Source organism: Triturus cristatus, chromosome 10, assembly GCF_964204655.1.
Source record: "Triturus cristatus chromosome 10, aTriCri1.1, whole genome shotgun sequence".
Lineage (NCBI taxonomy): Eukaryota > Metazoa > Chordata > Amphibia > Caudata > Salamandridae > Triturus > Triturus cristatus.
In genome coordinates, this window is record NC_140593.1 from 871,985,124 (window position 1) to 872,002,523 (window position 17,400).

A 17,400-nucleotide genomic window follows, 5' to 3' on the forward strand; every position below is an offset into this window, starting at 1 on the left:
TTTAAATATTGTTATCTGCATTGTCCGACTTTCTTTCTTTTTTTAAATGGTTGGTGAAAGTCATACGAACACAATTGTTTCTTATTGAGGCTTTTTAACTAATAATTGGCTTCTTGTTTAATGAAAGCAAATTAAATTTGAGCATTACAGCCAGTCACACACACACATGAGCGCACATACACACACGATGTACACACATATATATATATATATGTCCAGATGCAGAGAACACGAATATTAAAACAGTGAGAGAGCTACTATATGACTCATTCCGAAGGGATCGAGAACGCTCAGAGTTTCCTAAACCATCAATAATTAGATATATTTCCATTCTGTCCTGTCCGGGATATAACATAACCTCCCCACAGGAATATTTGAAAAGGAATATCGGTAGATGGAACAGGAGCATTCTCTTTCGCCTTAGGGATGGGAGCATAAAATACTCACTTTGCTTTCCACTTGGTTTTAATAAAAATCTTGAACATTTGTCCTGCCCCTGTGGTAATGGTTTAAAACAAACAACCATACATTTTTTGCTTTTTTGTAATTTTTACACTCGATACACAAAACAGTATTTTATCCCCTACTTCAGGTCACAAGCTATTACTGACTATAAACTGGCATATATCGAAATATTACAGCTAGGAAGTGATGAGATGATTTTCAGAGCAAGTTCATTTTTGCAGGTGGCGATACGTTCGCGGAATACGATGGTTATTATATAAGACTGCATCTATTAGCTGTCTTTGTTCATCTATGGCCATCATTAGATTACCATTTGCCCGGTATATCTATTGATATCGTCAGTCTGTACATCTCCTCATGACCCCGATTATATGTCTGGATAAGTCTGATCTATTCGATTTTGGGTGGACAACTCGCACTAATATACTTAGAACATGTTTTTGACTGTTTTTGACTGTTGCTTGCCAAATGATATAACTGTTGATGTTTCATTGAATATACCTGCACTTTATTTGCTCTTCCTGTATTTCTCTGCCTATACCTGCACTTAGAACTTTGGATTTGCTCTTGTTTTTATTACTGTTTTTAAACTGTATACTTTTAATTTCTTGGTGTTGATGAACTGTACTTTTATGGATATTTTTTATCCGAATAAAGACCATTTGACTTTGACTTTGATATATGTCCAGTAGAAGGCTGGGAGCCAAAACGCGTAGACCGTCCTCTACCGTTTTGTAATTTGCACTGTGGTTTAATAGAAAATAAAAAAATCACGTTCCTTGAATACCTTCTGTGCGTGGTGCTGTGATCCTTCGCCTAATCCAACTGGAACGGAGGAATCTTGAACATACATATACAGAGGAATCTTGAACATATATATATATATATATATATATATATATATATTCACTGAAAAAACCATAGGTTTCACACATGTTATAGTTAGTGGAAATTTTACTGATAAAAAACCAATGAAATTGCCCCGTTATAGTTAGCGCAGGCAACTATAACTCACGCGACCACAATCCTCTGCTGATGCTAATACTGTATTTAGACACTTATTTGCCCATGTCTTCTTCCATACATTTTTAGCTATACATATATTACAAATATTTTTTTTTCCTAAAGACACATATGTCATCAGCAGAGGATTGCGGTCGCGTGAGTTATAGTTGCCTGCGCTAACTATAACGGGGCAATTTCATTGGTTTTTTATCAGTAAAATTTCCACTAACTATAACATGTGTGAAACCTATGGTTTTTTCAGTGAATTTGCAAGGTTTTTTAAATGCTAATTCCTAACTATAACGTGTGTGAAACCTATGGTTTTTTCAGTGAATTAGTACGGTTTTTTAAATGCTAAGTTTTTTTCCCTTATAATAAGCCCTGTACATTTGGTGGCCTACGGCCACCAAAAGCACAGGGGGTGGGGTAAGTGTGGATAGTGTTTTTTTCCATTGTAATAAGCCCAGCACATTTGGTGGCCTTCGGCCACCAAAAGCACAGGGGGTGGGGTAAGTGTGGATAGTGTTTTTTTTATTTTTATTTTTTTACCGTACGCTTACCGTAAGCGTACGGTAAGCGTACCCCGCGAAATTGCCGAAAAAAAAATAAAACCGTTTTTGCACTTGAGGGATGTTTGGGGACTCCCTCCACATGACTATGTGGGAGGGAGTTGTCAAAACAGCCCCTTTACATGTTTTTGGGCTTCCGATTTTAAAAATCTCTCTCAGTGCGAGAGACAAAATGGCGGCCGCCGCTTCCTGGTTTCGGCCGATTCGAATGTTTACTAAGATCTAAGAGCCAATCAGAATCGCGCTCGCGCACGCCACCGTACGCTTACCGTAAGCGTACGGTAAGCGTACCGTAAGCTGGCTCAGATATATATATTGATTTAAAGGCTATTTTCTCAGAATCTACTGAACAGATTTACACCAAACCTACAAAAGGCACTTCCTTGACCTAGGGACTACCTCTCTGCCAAATTTTGAGTAATTCTGTTCAGCCATTCGGGCTGTAGCTCGTTCTAAAGGTCCTATGGAAAAATGCATGGGAAAAACGCGTTTTGGGACCCCCCTTTTATCTCAGCCCCCGCTTGACGAATCCCCCCGAGACTTTCAGGGTAGGAGCGGAGCGTAGCGCCCCACCTATTTTGAGAAATTCGCGAGGATTCGTCGACCGGCGCCAAAGTTATTCAAAATAGAATGTTGAGGTTTTCCTATGGAAACGTGGTCCTAACTATAACTACCTACTGGCTATCGCCAGTAGGTAATATATATATATATATATATATATATTACCTACTGGCGGTCGCCAGTAGGTAGTTATAGTTAGGACCCTGTTTCCATAGGAAAACCGCAACATTCTATTTTGAATAACTTTGGTGCCGGTCGACGAATCCTCGCGAAATTTTCAAAATAGGTGGGGCGCTGCGCTCCGCTCCTACCCTGAAAGTCTCGGGGGGATTCGTCATGCGGGGGCTGAGATAAAAGGGGGGTCCCAAAACGCGTTTTTCCCATGCATTTTTCCATAGGACCTTTAGACACAGCTACAGCCCGAACGGCTGAACAGAGTTCCTTGAAATTTGGCAGAGAGGTAGTCTACAGGTCAAGGAAGTGCCTTTTGTAGGTTTGGTGTAAATCTGTTCAGTAGATTCTGAGAAAATAGCCTTTAAATCAATATATATATCTGAGCCAGCTTACGGTGCGCTTACGGTGCGCTTACCGTACGCGTACGGTGACGTGCGCGAGCGCGATTCTGATTGGCTGTTCGATCTAAGTAAACATTCGAATCGGTCGAAACCAGGAAGCGGCGGCCGCCATTTTCTCTCTCGCACTCTGAGGGGGGCAGCAAAAACAAAGACAAAAACCATCTAAAGGGGCAGTATATTCAGTTCTTAACCACCCAGCATCGATATAGGTGTCCCCAAACAACCCCCAAGGCCAAAAAAACAATTTTATTTTTTTTCGAAAAATCGCCGATTACGCTTACCGTACGCGTACGGTTAAAATTATTAAAAAAAAAAAAATTATCCATACTCTCCACAGCCCGTGTGCAAATGGTGCCCGAAGGGCACCATTTGTGCATTGCTTATATCATTACGAAATAGTACAAATGAATACCTTTTCACAACGAAGCGCATAATATGTCCCCCATGTGCGCACGGTGCGCAAAGCGCATCGTGCGTACATGGCCCATCCCGCATAACGCGGGCACGCGGTGCGCGCAGCGCACCGCGTGACCACCGTGCGTGCACGGCACTAACTGCGTAAAGTGGGCGCGTGGTGCGCGAAGCGCACCGCGTGCTCACTGTGCGCGCACGGTGCGCGCACGGAACGAACTGCGTTAACTGGGCGCGCATGCCACGAATGGCGTAAAGTAACTTAGCATTTAAAAAAACGTAAAAATTCACTGAAAAAACCATAGGTTTCACACACGATATAGTTAGGAATTAGCATTTAAAAAACCTTGCAAATTCACTGAAAAAACCATAGGTTTCACACAAGTTATAGTTAGCTGTACATTTCACTCGTAAAAAAACAATGAAATTCCCCCGTTATAGTTAGTGCAGGCAACTATAACTCACGCGACCGCAATCCTCTGCTGATGACATATGTGTCTTTATGAAAAAAAAATATTTGTAATATATGTATAGCTAAAATTTAATGGAAGAAGACATGGGCAAATAAGTGTCTAAATACAGTATTAGCATCAGCAGAGGATTGCGGTTGCGTGAGTTATAGTTGCCTGCACTAACTATAACGGGGGAATTTCATTGTTTTTTTACGAGTGAAATGTACAGCTAACTATAACTTGTGTGAAACCTATGGTTTTTTCAGTGAATATATATATATATATGTTCAAGATTCCTATATTTTGTTTACGTACTCCACGATTCTGTGCGTGAACAGGACAATAATTCAGATTAATAATGAATGACCCCTGATTGCGATTTTTTGGAAAGTCACACCATTCACTATTCCTTTGTGTAGTTCACTGTTACATAAGAACAGTTTTGTGGTAAGTTTTTAGCTCTACTTTTCATTTATTGAATCAGTCACTGCAAGGATGCGTGGTTAACCTGCATTTCAGAGTTTGAAAGTAACAAAAACCTCCCAATGAGACACATTTCACAAAATTGTATTTAAAAAAGGGTAATTTGTGTGACTTTCCACATTATTTGCCAACCCAACACTTGAAAATGTATGATAAATCGTGTGCAAAAAATTGCCTATGGAGGCCCCCATGAATTTTACCTGGCATCGAGAAAAATGTTGAAAAATAAATTTGCAAAGGTTTTGGCTAATTTCACACACTTTCACCTTGTCCCATCTGCCACATGCCTCTCACTCTCGGAGACAGGAACCAAAGATGGGCAGATTAGGGTATGAGAGAAGCAGTGACAGTGAGGCCGGTGGAGGAATATTCAACATCAAATGGAAAACAATTAAACAATCATAGCCTAGTGTAGAACTATTCCCTAAATATACTAATCCATACAACAAAGCATGTGCTAATAACACGGGACATTGTTCTTCAAGCGTGTACCCCAGAACATGGTAGAGAGGATCACTGTGCTACACACCCTCTGACCTAGTTATACTTTAGACAGAGGCACCCAGCAGAGGTCCCGGAGGGCTGGATCCATGTCAGATGTTCAGGAGAGCCACTATGTGGCCCAGTTTAATTTAGAGGAAATATTATTGAATTTACTTTTATGTGTATGTCCTAAATATCTCTCAAGAATCCGTCCGTCCAAGAACGATGTTGGACACCCTTGCTTTAAAGACTATTTCTAAAAGCACATTATAAAACTTTTCATAATAAGGTATATGACGATATCACTATCAAAAATAGCATTACTATTCAAGCTGCTGATATCCTAAACACCAGTGAGCATTGAAAAAAAGAAGATTGTAAATATACTGATGACGTATCTCATATGAAGCAAACTAATGGGCTCGTTCAACTGTTATGACGCATTAGCTTATTGTGAGTGAAAAAAGCCAAAGGGGCTCCTCTCTGGCACACCAGTGACTTTATAGCACAACATAAAAAATAATGTGTTCAAGAATGCTAAAGGAGAGGGGTGGAGGCTGGAATGCATCTCATAGTAGGATAAAGCCACTTTCTATGTGATGGAGCCTTTACTTTTGTGTGATTCAGAGAAGGGCATGCAGCCACATTCTAGCCACAATGTACCTATGTCTGTCTATAAGTTAAGCCTGGAGCTCACGATCTGGAGCTCACGATGCGTCCTTTGTGGTATCCATCCTCTGACTCATGCCAGGACCATCAGACCTGTTAGTGGTCTCTTGATGTCTAGAAAGGATGGTATTTGTTCCTGTAGCAAGCCGAGGTAATAGGTATATTGGCCCACGAGTTGACCCTGATGAACTAGATGCATGTAAAAGGCACCCATCGGCATCTGAATAATGATTTAGGGTACCTGCAGATCCCTGGTTCTCTGGAGGTCTCTGGTCTCTGTCCCAACGTTCGGAAGAGCCTCCTTTTCCACCTGGGAAGCCTGTCTTCTCGGCTGCCTGCAGAGCACCCAGACTTAGGACTGAGGTGGGAACCTGACAAATTACGATGATAGGGGTAGTGGTAGCTCACATCTGCAAAAAACATTATGGCTACAATGTGGGGAGAGCGATTAGGGGTCTCCAGGTCTCAATTCACTTCTGGACGACGCTGCCACTCTCCGTCATGGGACGGGTGGTGGTGGCAAAAATGACAGTCCTGCCGCAATGCCTCTGCACCCTACATAACTCAATTTGTCCCCACCCTTTGTCCACATTTAAAACACTGGATGGTCTACTGATAAGGCTGGTCTGGGTGGGTAAGCGAAGTAGAGCCTCCTTGGCCTTACTAACAAGCATTTCCAATGGAATAGGTCTCACATTGGCGAGAGTTTAAGCTATTGGCATTTCAAATGACGATGACATTTATTTATCTGTTTTGGTAATTAACACATAAATAAAAGGCATTTACAATGCCAATAGCTGAAACGCGAGACCTATTTCACTTCAAAGAAGCAGCCGCCACTGTCCCAGGCTGCTTGGAAAGTGAAAGTGCGCATGGCGTGCTTAATGTTGCAGAAAAGCATGTCATGCCTGCAGTAGGAGAAACTTATTAAAGAGAACAGTGCTTACAAACTAAGTAATACATACCATGTAACAACAGAAGTAAAGGAGCCAGTCCTCATGGGAGGTTACAAATGATGACAAGGCGGGACAAAGAGGGACTAACAAGCCTATTAAGAAATCATAAGCCAGCATTTGCAAATGACACAAGCCAATGAAAGATATGGGCGGAGAGTGGGTAAAAGCTTCAACTCCATATTCAAATGCAGCATGCCTGGGAGAGCAGCCCATGCGCTGCCCAGGCTCGACCTAAAAAGGGATATGGAGGAGGGAGGTCTGAGATTCCCTAGCTTGCTGGCTTATTACTATGCATCCCACATTCCACATGCCACTAGACCGGCGACTGAGGAGGACAACTGGGAACAAAGACTGTTACGGGGAACACATGGCGATGACTCACTGGTGGAGGTCCTTGTGTGGGGCTCCCGAATATGGGCGGACTACCCTTACATTATTAGGCAGACTGGGGTTGTTTGGGAGCAGATTATAAAAAGAGTGCTCCAGAGGCCGCCCTTTGCCAGACCTATGATGTTGGGTGGTGAATTCGATGTCAATGAATGTCATGATATGTGCAAGCCCGACAATGGCAATATCAGTAAGTGAAATGTGAACGTATGCAACAGTTTGTACTCGCACAATGCCCATCAATGCACTGCCACTGTATACCGTAATTTGTGCCTACACAGCAGCACTGTCATCAGCAATAATGATACCCATGTACATCGCAATCCCTGCTTGAACGATAATATTGTTGCGAATAAGAACAATATTCATGTACGAACAGACTAGAGCAAACCTAACTTCACCAATATCAGTATGAGATGAGTGATATCTATGTACACGATGACAACTGTATGCAAAATGATGTCTTTTTATATATTTAAGTCAAATTCATATCCGCTCAACAATGACAATAGCTAGATGGCGGGAGGAGGGATGCAAGACCCTGAGGCATGTGTACCCGAGTGATACCTTTCTCTCATTTCTCAAAATCCAAGACATGTTTGGAATGGGCCCTGGTCCGTTGCTTCAATATGAAAAGGTGGCGAGGTAAGCATGGGAGATTTGGACCTGCTTCTCGCAGGCCTGTCCACCCTCATGGAAGCTATCCTGCAACTAGGCACCTTGCGAAACACCACAATACATGTGTACAGAGCCCTAAAGGATGATGTCCCCGTGGAGAGAGAAAGGGGGAAGTCCGACTAGATGACTGATGTAGGAGTCCAGCTCACAGAGGAGGTGTGGGACAGGGCATGCGAACAGTTGTGAGCAGACACGAGTAATGCAATATTTCAGCTCACAAAATTCAAGTTTTTTACATTGTATGTATCTTACCCCAGTGACCCTTAATATGGTTTATGCCGGGAAGAGTCCCGCGTGTCCCAGGTGCTGGGTAGAAATGGACCCATTCCTACACCTGGACTGGGATTGCCCCTCTCAGTGCAGCATCACTGGGAGTCTTTGATGGCTACATTGACGACGGTTAAGGGCATCCTATTGGAGCCCAGACCGCTGCAAGGTATTCTTGGAGTGATCCCAAAGGAAAAAGGGAGAAAGATGCAACATAAACTCTTGAACCTTACACTGGCATTAGCTTGCAGAAAGGTTGCGATCTGCTGGTTGAGTGGCAGGAGCCCTTAGGTTACATTATGGTACAAAGATGTTAAGAAATGGACCCTAGCGGAAGAGAAGCTCATTAAGCTGTCCAGATGTGATGACAAGGTGTAAGAGGACTTGCAGACATGGGGTACTGCTGGATAGCTTTGTTGGAAGGGTGGAGGATGCAGTGGGTGCTACGAATAGTGGTCACACCTTGCCTCTACCAGCTACTGACCATATTACGAAAGATCAAGTTGCTGCACTGGTATGGGGGCTGTAAGCCAATCGGGGATGCTGCTGTCCATGTATTGGGATTGTGTGGAAAGTGGAGGGCTGCATACCCACCATGGGTTGTTCTGTCTTTATGATACTGGATGCTTTGGGCTGGGAAAACTTGTTGTGTGATGCACACACAGCTGTGTCATTGCTGTCTATTCAATTAAAAATTCATAACCAACGTTTAAAAAAAAAAACCTAGTTCTCTTGTTGCTATTTTTAAGCATGGTAAAAATTTTGCAACAAACTTACCCTTCACCCCTGATGTGGCACACATTGAATATTGCTTATTACCTGCGAGAGGGGTGGCAAGTCCAGGTATTCCAGATGGGTAGCTGCCGGTATAAATTCCAGGGACTCCGGTAATGCGATGGCTTCTGTCGGCCACTGTTGTTTCCCCAAACGCTGATGTGACACGGGCCATTTGAGGAGTGGTGCCTCCTAACCTTTTCGTTATTCCAGAGGGCGTTGTTGTCCAAATGCCTAAGGAAGATCCTGGAGACAATCCTGCAAGACCAGGGCTCCCAGAAGAGCCTCCTCCCGGAAGCAGAGTGGCTCCTGATTTGGCAGTTTCTTTGGGCGTCCCTGGAATCCTGACGCCAGGCTTCCCGCTGACTTCCACTTCCTCCTGTACACCTGGCTGCCCTGTAACTTCAATTTTAGGCCCTGTTGGTACTTCATCCCCAGGCTTTGCCGATGCAATTCCCGGGGTTCCTGTGGGTTTAGATGCTGGACCGAGTCCTGGTTCTCCAGTGTCTCCTGGGAATTTTGTAGCAGGCTCTGGAGGTGGTTTCTCGACGCTACCTGTAGGCGTTGTTCCAAGCAATGGCTTTGATCCAATGTCCTTATCTGCGGAGGGAAAAAAACACGAAAGTATTTAAAAAATGAAAGTCCTTCCAAAGCAAACTAAAACTTTGCTAAATGAATGTTGAAGTAAAAATAGAAGAGGTGCATGGATGAATGTATGCTGGTGCACAAGCTTCTAACCACATTCTTCAAACAGCATAAAAACAGGATGCACCCTAGCTATTAAATGGGGCTCACCTTAGTCATACTTTTCAACTACTTTAGGTCAGAGATAAAGACAGTGCTGTGTTAAAAATTCTCAACAATGGCAATAAAAACACAACAATGAACAGAATAGCTTCCTATTCTTTAATATCAAGTTCAGAATCCATGCTCACAGGCTCTGTACCTAATTGACATGGTCAATAGATATACAGGGCAAATAGGCAGCACCTTATTTCTGTGCAGTGCTTCCCAACACCCTACTCCTTAGTGCCAGCTAGCCCCATTCATTTCATAAACTGTCTGTATCTCAGACAGGGCCTGAGGGGCATGCAAGTCTTTTGGTTCAACCCCTATCTCATACTTTCAACTTCTCCTCCTAAAGAGCCCCCGTCACTCATCTATATCGTATTAAAGTCCGTATTTACCCAAACATAGTGTGAGTAGTTATTGCCTCTGAAAGGTAGGTAAGGGCTGAAGTAGAGTCGGTCATATGTCTGACCCCACTAAACTTAGGGCCTCATTTAAAAGCAAATGATGGAGCAAGGCGTTGCAAGCCATTTAGCTGCCCAGTTCTGCATCATTTTCAAACAATGAGATACGTCGTATTAACAACAATACGACACATCTCTGGGCTTTCCCCTGCGCTGGCGCACAATTGGCTGCTATGCACCAGCGCAGGCACCCTTGCGTCATTTTGCAAGGGTGTCTGCCCTGCAGGGATGTTTGGTTTTGTGCAGAAAGGGACACCTTCATGCAAAAAAAAAATCACTAATGGCATTTTCCTCTTTCGGTTCATGCTGCAGAATGCAGCATGCAAAGAAAAAGGAAAGAATGAAGAGACCAAGGATATTTCTCCCAGTTGCGCCTCTCTAATGTTACCCTTGGGTTGACGTTAGAATCTGATGCATTCCCAGGTTTACGATTCCTCGTAAATATGGAAATGCTTCAGATTCCATGGGTTTTTCGTGGGAGCACCCACTGCAACACCCATGGAACGCCCCTTTCACACACTGTTCTGTGTGAAAGGGGCACATATTTACAAGGACATGAAAAGTCACGCAAAGTGGCTATGCATGGCTTTGTAAATTAGCTGCGGCACTTTGCGCCACCGGAGCGGCAAAAAAGTGATGCTCCAGCGACACAAAAATGACTCTAGGGCCTCATAAATGAGGCCCTTAAATCTCCATTCCAATATACAGAGGTACCTTGTAGTGATAGGCACGAAAGATGTGCCAAGAGAGGACTCACCTCCCTCTCCAACCGTAGGATTAATCAGAGTAACTGTTTTGTCCACGGACTTGGCTTCACTGCTCTCATTGGCTGTTCCAGGGAGTCTGCCAGGCGGGAATACAGTCCCTCCTACAGTGACATCAGAGGGACGCTTTGTCACTGGTGAAATAGTGCCTTAGAATAACAGAAAAGTGACATTTAGATGATAAGCAAATGTCAATAAAAATGTAAAAGTACCTTAAGGAACACCAATATTTATTCAGTACTCAGTTAGCACCATTATGTGGCAGTCTCTTGCTAACTCTAATAAGTTAATACTCTAGTGATGGAGACCACAAACCAGACGTAGGGGTCATTCACATAAGCATTTACAAGTACTGGAAGTAATATTTCAGGTTACAGGTATGCTATTTTATGTACTCTTACATGTCTTTGTGAATCGGGCCCTTAACATCCAACTCCCTATTACTAAAAGTGCAAAGAGGGCACGGTCCTTTCTATCTGTATAGACTGTATGCAAATATATAGTACCTCAGATTAGGGCCCTAAATAAGTCTAACTGAAATACCAACCATCCTTCTAACATTCAGAAAACTTAATAGGACCAATTTTATTCACATCACTTTTCCACTTTAAACACAATGTAGCCCCCTTCACATTACAACCTACAATATCTGGGAATCTGAGCAAGATGGTGCCTGAATGAGACCTCAGCCCTGCGCACCACCCTCTTGCCGCTCCACCAGCCTGCTGTTCAGCATTGATTGAGCATGTGGGGTGGACCCTGTCCAAGCGCTGGAGGGAGAATGCCGTAATCGAGTACGCAGCTGGAGCATCTGTGCCAGCTGTGATCGGTGGAGTGTACGGGGTCGGCTCCTACTATTGGCGGCAGTGGTTGATCTGAAGCATTTCCTTTCACAGTGGACTGTAACGTTTTTTTCAATACTGCTGCCAACTTTGAAAGTTTCCCGGTTGGTATCAGGGTAGGGCAGTGCAACTATCAAGCAACGACCGGCACCCTTGGCTGCTCCAGCTCTGGCTTCGACTGTCAACCAGCCCCGACCTGAGGTTGACGCAGAAGACAAAACCGGTGGGAAAAATGAGACAGTTGAGCTAGTAAGGATAAAACTGAATCATTAAGGAAATTACTGCAGCGGGCTGTCCGTGACTTAGGGGGTCCCAACCCCTAATTGCAAACTTATTCTCACCCCATGCGGCTGATGGTCTGAAAACCTGCAGTAATAATGTAGATAAGGAGGTTCAGCCTGTGTTTGGCACCTGTATTGGATGTAAGGGTCAAGATAACCTACAAACTGATACCATGACAGCTGAGAATTGAGACACAAGGGAAGATTGAGAAGAGGATTCTGGACTTTGGCACTAGCAGAATGAAGTGACAATGCTTGAAGTGCTCCCGGCAGAGGATGTGACAGGTCCTACTATGGAGGTGGCACATGGGGCAATCTCCTTCACCGGGGCTATGGTAGCCGATGGGGGAGGGGGGAAATCTAACACCCAGGGTTTCCAGCCAAACAAAGCCTCCAATGATCTGGAGGAGAAGGGAACAAATGAGTTTGCTATGTCCTCAGATCTCATGGAGAATTTTTATTCTCTCACAGACGAGTCAGATGTCTAGGATGTTAGCTTCTCAGCTACAAGTGGGGAAGGGGCTTCTAAGTGAAGTAGTAGTAGTTGACTAGGAAGATTCGACATCTTTGACCCAACAAAGAAAATCACTCTTCAAAAGGGGAAAGAAGAAGGAAAGAAACCAGAGAGAAGAGCCCGATAGAGGTAGCATGAGGGAATTAAGATGGTATTATTCTGCCACAAAGTTAATGTTTCCTGGTGAGGATAAAAGTGAGAAAGAAATGGCTAAAGCTAGCAAAAAGGTAGAAATGGGTGCGATAGGAGCCGCTAACGCACATTTAAAATGATCTTTCAGTCAACAAAGCATTTTCAGGAGGAAGTTAAGAGTGACAACCGGCGGGCTCACCTTGCCCCCCAAAAACTTCAGGGTGCAGTTAGAAAAATCAACAAAACTTATTCCAACATTGCAGAGAGAATTGCTATGGTGGAGGGTGGGACGGAAAGTTTTGAAACCGAAGATTTTGACTGATGTCATGTGAAAGATGAAGATCAAGAAAATAGGCAATGTCAGAACAACTTAAGATTCCTGGGGGTACCTGAAGGGGCAGAGGAGAGCGATGTTAGAAACTATTTGATATCTATTTTGAAAGGTGCATTTCCAGACCAAACACAATGGGACTGGGATAAGGAAGTCCAGCAACCACACCGATTTCCAATGATCATGAAAAAACTACCATCTAATGAACTTGAGCAGCCTCAAGCAATTCTGGAATATTTTGGAAACTTCTTGTTACGAAAAACTCTGTACGATCTAGCGTGCCCACATGCTAAAAGAGGTTATGATGGGGTGTCTTTTTTAGTTAAACCTGAATTTTGCTCATGCCACAGTGGAATGGAAATGGCAATTAAGGAAGCTCTTTGCTCCATTCCAGAAATGGGGGTCTGAGGTTTATTTATAGAATCCCGCCTGGTTAAAGATTGTTTTTAATGTGCAGACCCGCAGTTTCACATCTGAGATTCAGGCTCAGACGTACTTAAAAGATATTTAGGGTGGGTTGGGTATCATCACCTAATGAAAAAAGGGGAAGTAGATGGGGGTTGATGTGATAAGGGTTCCCACCACGTTGGATGTAAAGATGGATGGATTAGGTGCTTTAGCAGGGGGGGACGCCATTTGAGCTAATGTTGGATATTCAGAGGAAGTGTGGGGGCCATGTTGGGAGTAATAGCGGATAAAAATGTTGATCTTTTGTGGAAGGTGGGGGGAATGGGCAGAAGCTTCAGGAGTCCTCACTCAGGCTCAGGGTGGGGCCTGATTGTTCTTTTTCTGGTGGTGGAGGAGTCTGGTGGGCTGTAGGGGAGGGGTCCAGAAGGGTGGGGTGAGATTCACATGCTGGTGGGCTGAGAAGATTTTTTAGCACAATGCAAAGTCTGGCTCTTTGGGGTTTTTCTGCTGCACTAAAGGATTTTATTTTGGTGGGGGTCTAGGCTCCCGGGCTCTCTTGCAGACTTGGAATGGGTAAATTGCATATAGCTACTATCAATATCTGTGATCAATGATTTTAAGAAGAGACAGAAAGTAGCATTAGGACCGCAGTTGCTAGGGGCAGACATTGTTTGTATGCAAGAGACCCATATTGAATGGTAGTCTGCAGTTTACTCAGACATGGGCAGATACATTTTGTTGATGGGTATTTCTGAATGCTAGACATGTACTGGGGACAAATGTACTTTATGTTCAATATATGGATGTATTGTGGATGATCCTGGCTAATTTGAGTGTTAGCTAGGAAATTAATGCTGTGGCCCCTGCCTGTTATATTATGTGGGGATTTCAATATTAACCTACCCGGAAGCTGGTTTTTGGAGGAGGACTGGGGTTATTCCGGGAGTAAACCTAAGGTTTTCCAGGCCCTGAGGGGTCTCTGTAGAGATCATGGGTTGTTCAACTTATGAAATACTCAAAGGCCTTCATATCAAGCATATACCTTCTTTTCTGCACCACATCATTCACACGTCCGGCTGGACTATGTTTTCGTATCGTATCCCCTAATCCAAGACTGTACAATACAAAGATACCCTTGTATTTTATCAGATCATAATACCTTTGTAATAGAAATTAAGGGAAAAGGGCTTAAACCTAAGGTGACGTCTTGGATTTTTGAATGGGCTCTTCTTGTGAATGAAGATTATTGCACTCACATGATAAATTTGATCCCTACTTTTCTGAAGGATAACTTAGGGAATGACTAATAGAAGTGATCAAAATGTTATATAACAATCCTGTGGCCAGGGTACTTGTGAATGGGGTACTGTCAGATTGGTTTTTGATCTCTCTGGGGACATGGCAAGGATGTCCATGTTCCCCCCTTTATTTTTGTAATATATATTGCCTCTTTGTACATAGGCTGGAAAATAATTTAGCAATTCTACCGATACAAGTACAAGGGTTGGACGCGAAGATATTGGTGTGTGCTGGCGATATCCCCATTGTGACCCCTGACCCCTTACTGGCACTTAAAGTGGTGGAAGAAGAAGCTGTAAAATTTGGGAGACTGTCTGGATATGTGTTAAATAAAGATAAGACTCAGATAGTTATCAGTGAGAAAATAACGTTGACGGATAATAGTGTAGTGTAAAATGTAGTTCACTTTGGAGTCAGTATCATGGCTAAACTAGATAATATTGTCAAGGATAATATCAACCCACTCATTAGTAAGACTAAACAGGATCTGGGCAGATTTAACAATGTTCATCTAGCCCTAGTGGGTAGATATAATGTAGTTAAGAAGCTTTTTTTCCCCATAATTCTTTTTTTCCTCCGGGCCATTCAATTGGAATTCTTAACTCAGTGGCTTAAGAAAATGGAAGATCTATTTTCGCGATTTATTTGGGCCTATTCTAGACCCAGAAGGGCGCTCAAATTTCTTATACTACCACGAGAGACAGGAGGGTAGGCAGTACCAAATTTTAAACTGTCATTTTGGGTTACTACTTTGTTTCATAGTGTTGTTCTACTGCAAGAATACACTTATGGTGGGACCGTGTGCCTTCCCGGCATGAACTTTTCATTGGGAAGGAGGCATGGCAGCTAGAAAATAGTTACTATAAAAAAGTACGCTTTAAGACACTTCAAGGGGTTTTTAAGGTATGGATGGCTATCCACAGATGGTTGTGTATCGGCAGACTATATTTATGCTTGCCCCTGGGGGATATTATGAATTTACCTGAGATTTTTAGGGATCAACATATGTGTAATTGGATTAAGGCTGGGTTGTGTAGGATGGGGTTTATTATCATTTGATGATCTCAAAATGAATTTAATATCGGTCAAAGGGATTTTTTTAAATACCACCAAATGAGAGATGTTTTGCAATGAAAAGTGTGGGGGCCAGCTGGGTTTTCAAGAAGTGATATAGTTGATAAATTATTGGGGCCAAAAGAATGCGTAATTTGATCAATGTATAGTCTTCTTATTATGGTAATGAAAGATGATCTGGACAAACATTCCTGGAAGTGGCAAGAGAAGGTGGGGGTAACGAACACAATTTTTTAAAATCCTTTGTAACTGCACAATCTATCTTAGTTTCTGCAAGATTACAAGCACATAATTATAAGACCTGGTTTTTTTTGTTTATTTTACTTCTTATAAGATCGTTAAGTGGGGATAGGGCAAAGGTGTGTGCTGCCCTCATTGTGCATTACACAGAGCGGATATTGTTTACATATTTGCACTGTGTGGAGAGCTCTTAAAATTATGAAAAATGAAATCTCTAGGTTTTTTATGATGAGCTCAAATTGAAAGTATTTTTACCACCTGCACTGATTTTATTAGGAGTATCTGCGGGGAAGTGACAGAAGATGGGCAAGATTTGATTTTTATATATATGTGGCTGTCCTGAGTTTGTGTATCGTTTCCACATGATTAGATCACAACCCACCGGGGTTTCAACAATGGCCGGCCTGGCTTTTGGCAGTACACAACTTAGAGAAAGCTGTTTCTTTGAGAAAGGGCAGTTGTTCATGGTGTAAAGGTTTGAGAATATGGGCATTCCTGACATAATGGGTCGAAAGCTGTCAGAAGGAAGGGGCTCAGTTTCCTAAGAACTAGAAATGTGCTGCTATTGCATTGGGTACTTTGGTTGTATGGGGGTATCAGGGTTTGTCCGGTTAATAGTTCACTAAATGAAATCTTTTCATTTGTGATTTCTATGTAATGTATTTATGGATGTCATTTTTTATGCATGAATTATGTTACATATTTATGACATTGCTACCAGCTGTGTTGGTTGGGGCGGGGTGGTTGGGCTAGATGCTGTATTTATTTGAAAAAACTCAATAAAAATAAAAAACAACAACATTGTCATAATCCTCTACCTCACTCCCCTACTACATTTCCTATCAACTCCTTCAACAAGCCATCATCAGCTCTTTAGAACTCATCTTCATCTTTTCAACCACTCTAACCCCAAGTCCTCACATTTTTTGCCTCAATACAACTGACCTTTCCTTGAAATGTTCCCTCATGAAATACAGCAACACTAACCACTAGCCACAAAACTGCGCTAAACAAAGTGCAATGAAATAAATGAGGAGAGATAAAATCCTTCTTTTAAAATTTCCGCCGCAACTATTGGCTTAAATGTCCTCTTCCTCAGAGCTATGTCAACCACAAGGAAAATGTTTCCCAAGGATTCATTTGTATGTTTCCCTAACAGGCTTGCAGGGCTGACTACAATGTCCAGCAATCAGAAGCAACATTGATGCACCTGATTCCTGTTTGATCTGATGCTATAATAATCATCAGACCAAGGAATGAAGATAAAATACACTGTATATTTTCCAAAGAAAGGGTCGTAGTCCGAAATGTCGAGTTGGAAAAAACAATTTGATAAAACATTGCACGCTATTCTTAACTTGACATCTTTGTACCTTGGCGATATAAATGTATTGTCAAGGTACATATATGTAAGAGTTAAATCTATTAAACTTATACTTACCTATATATATTTACCTATCGATATTTTGGTCTCAATACATTGGCTATGATATTGTGGTCAGTCGATATTCCCTTCTCAATACTTCA

General features: G+C 42.6%; 1 protein-coding gene across 1 annotated transcript in view; it reads right to left on the reverse strand.

Annotated features, from left to right (window-relative positions):
• The window catches only part of LOC146796142 (SCO-spondin-like), a 1,481,201-nt gene that overhangs the window by 974,977 nt on the left and 488,824 nt on the right, over positions 1-17,400 (reverse strand). The window contains exons 52-53 of the mRNA XM_085631266.1: positions 10,746-10,901; positions 8,781-9,335 (exon numbers count right to left, since the gene is read on the reverse strand). Of these exons, the coding sequence (XP_085487392.1) occupies positions 8,781-9,335; positions 10,746-10,901 (711 nt within the window). The remainder of the gene's footprint in view (positions 1-8,780; positions 9,336-10,745; positions 10,902-17,400) is intronic.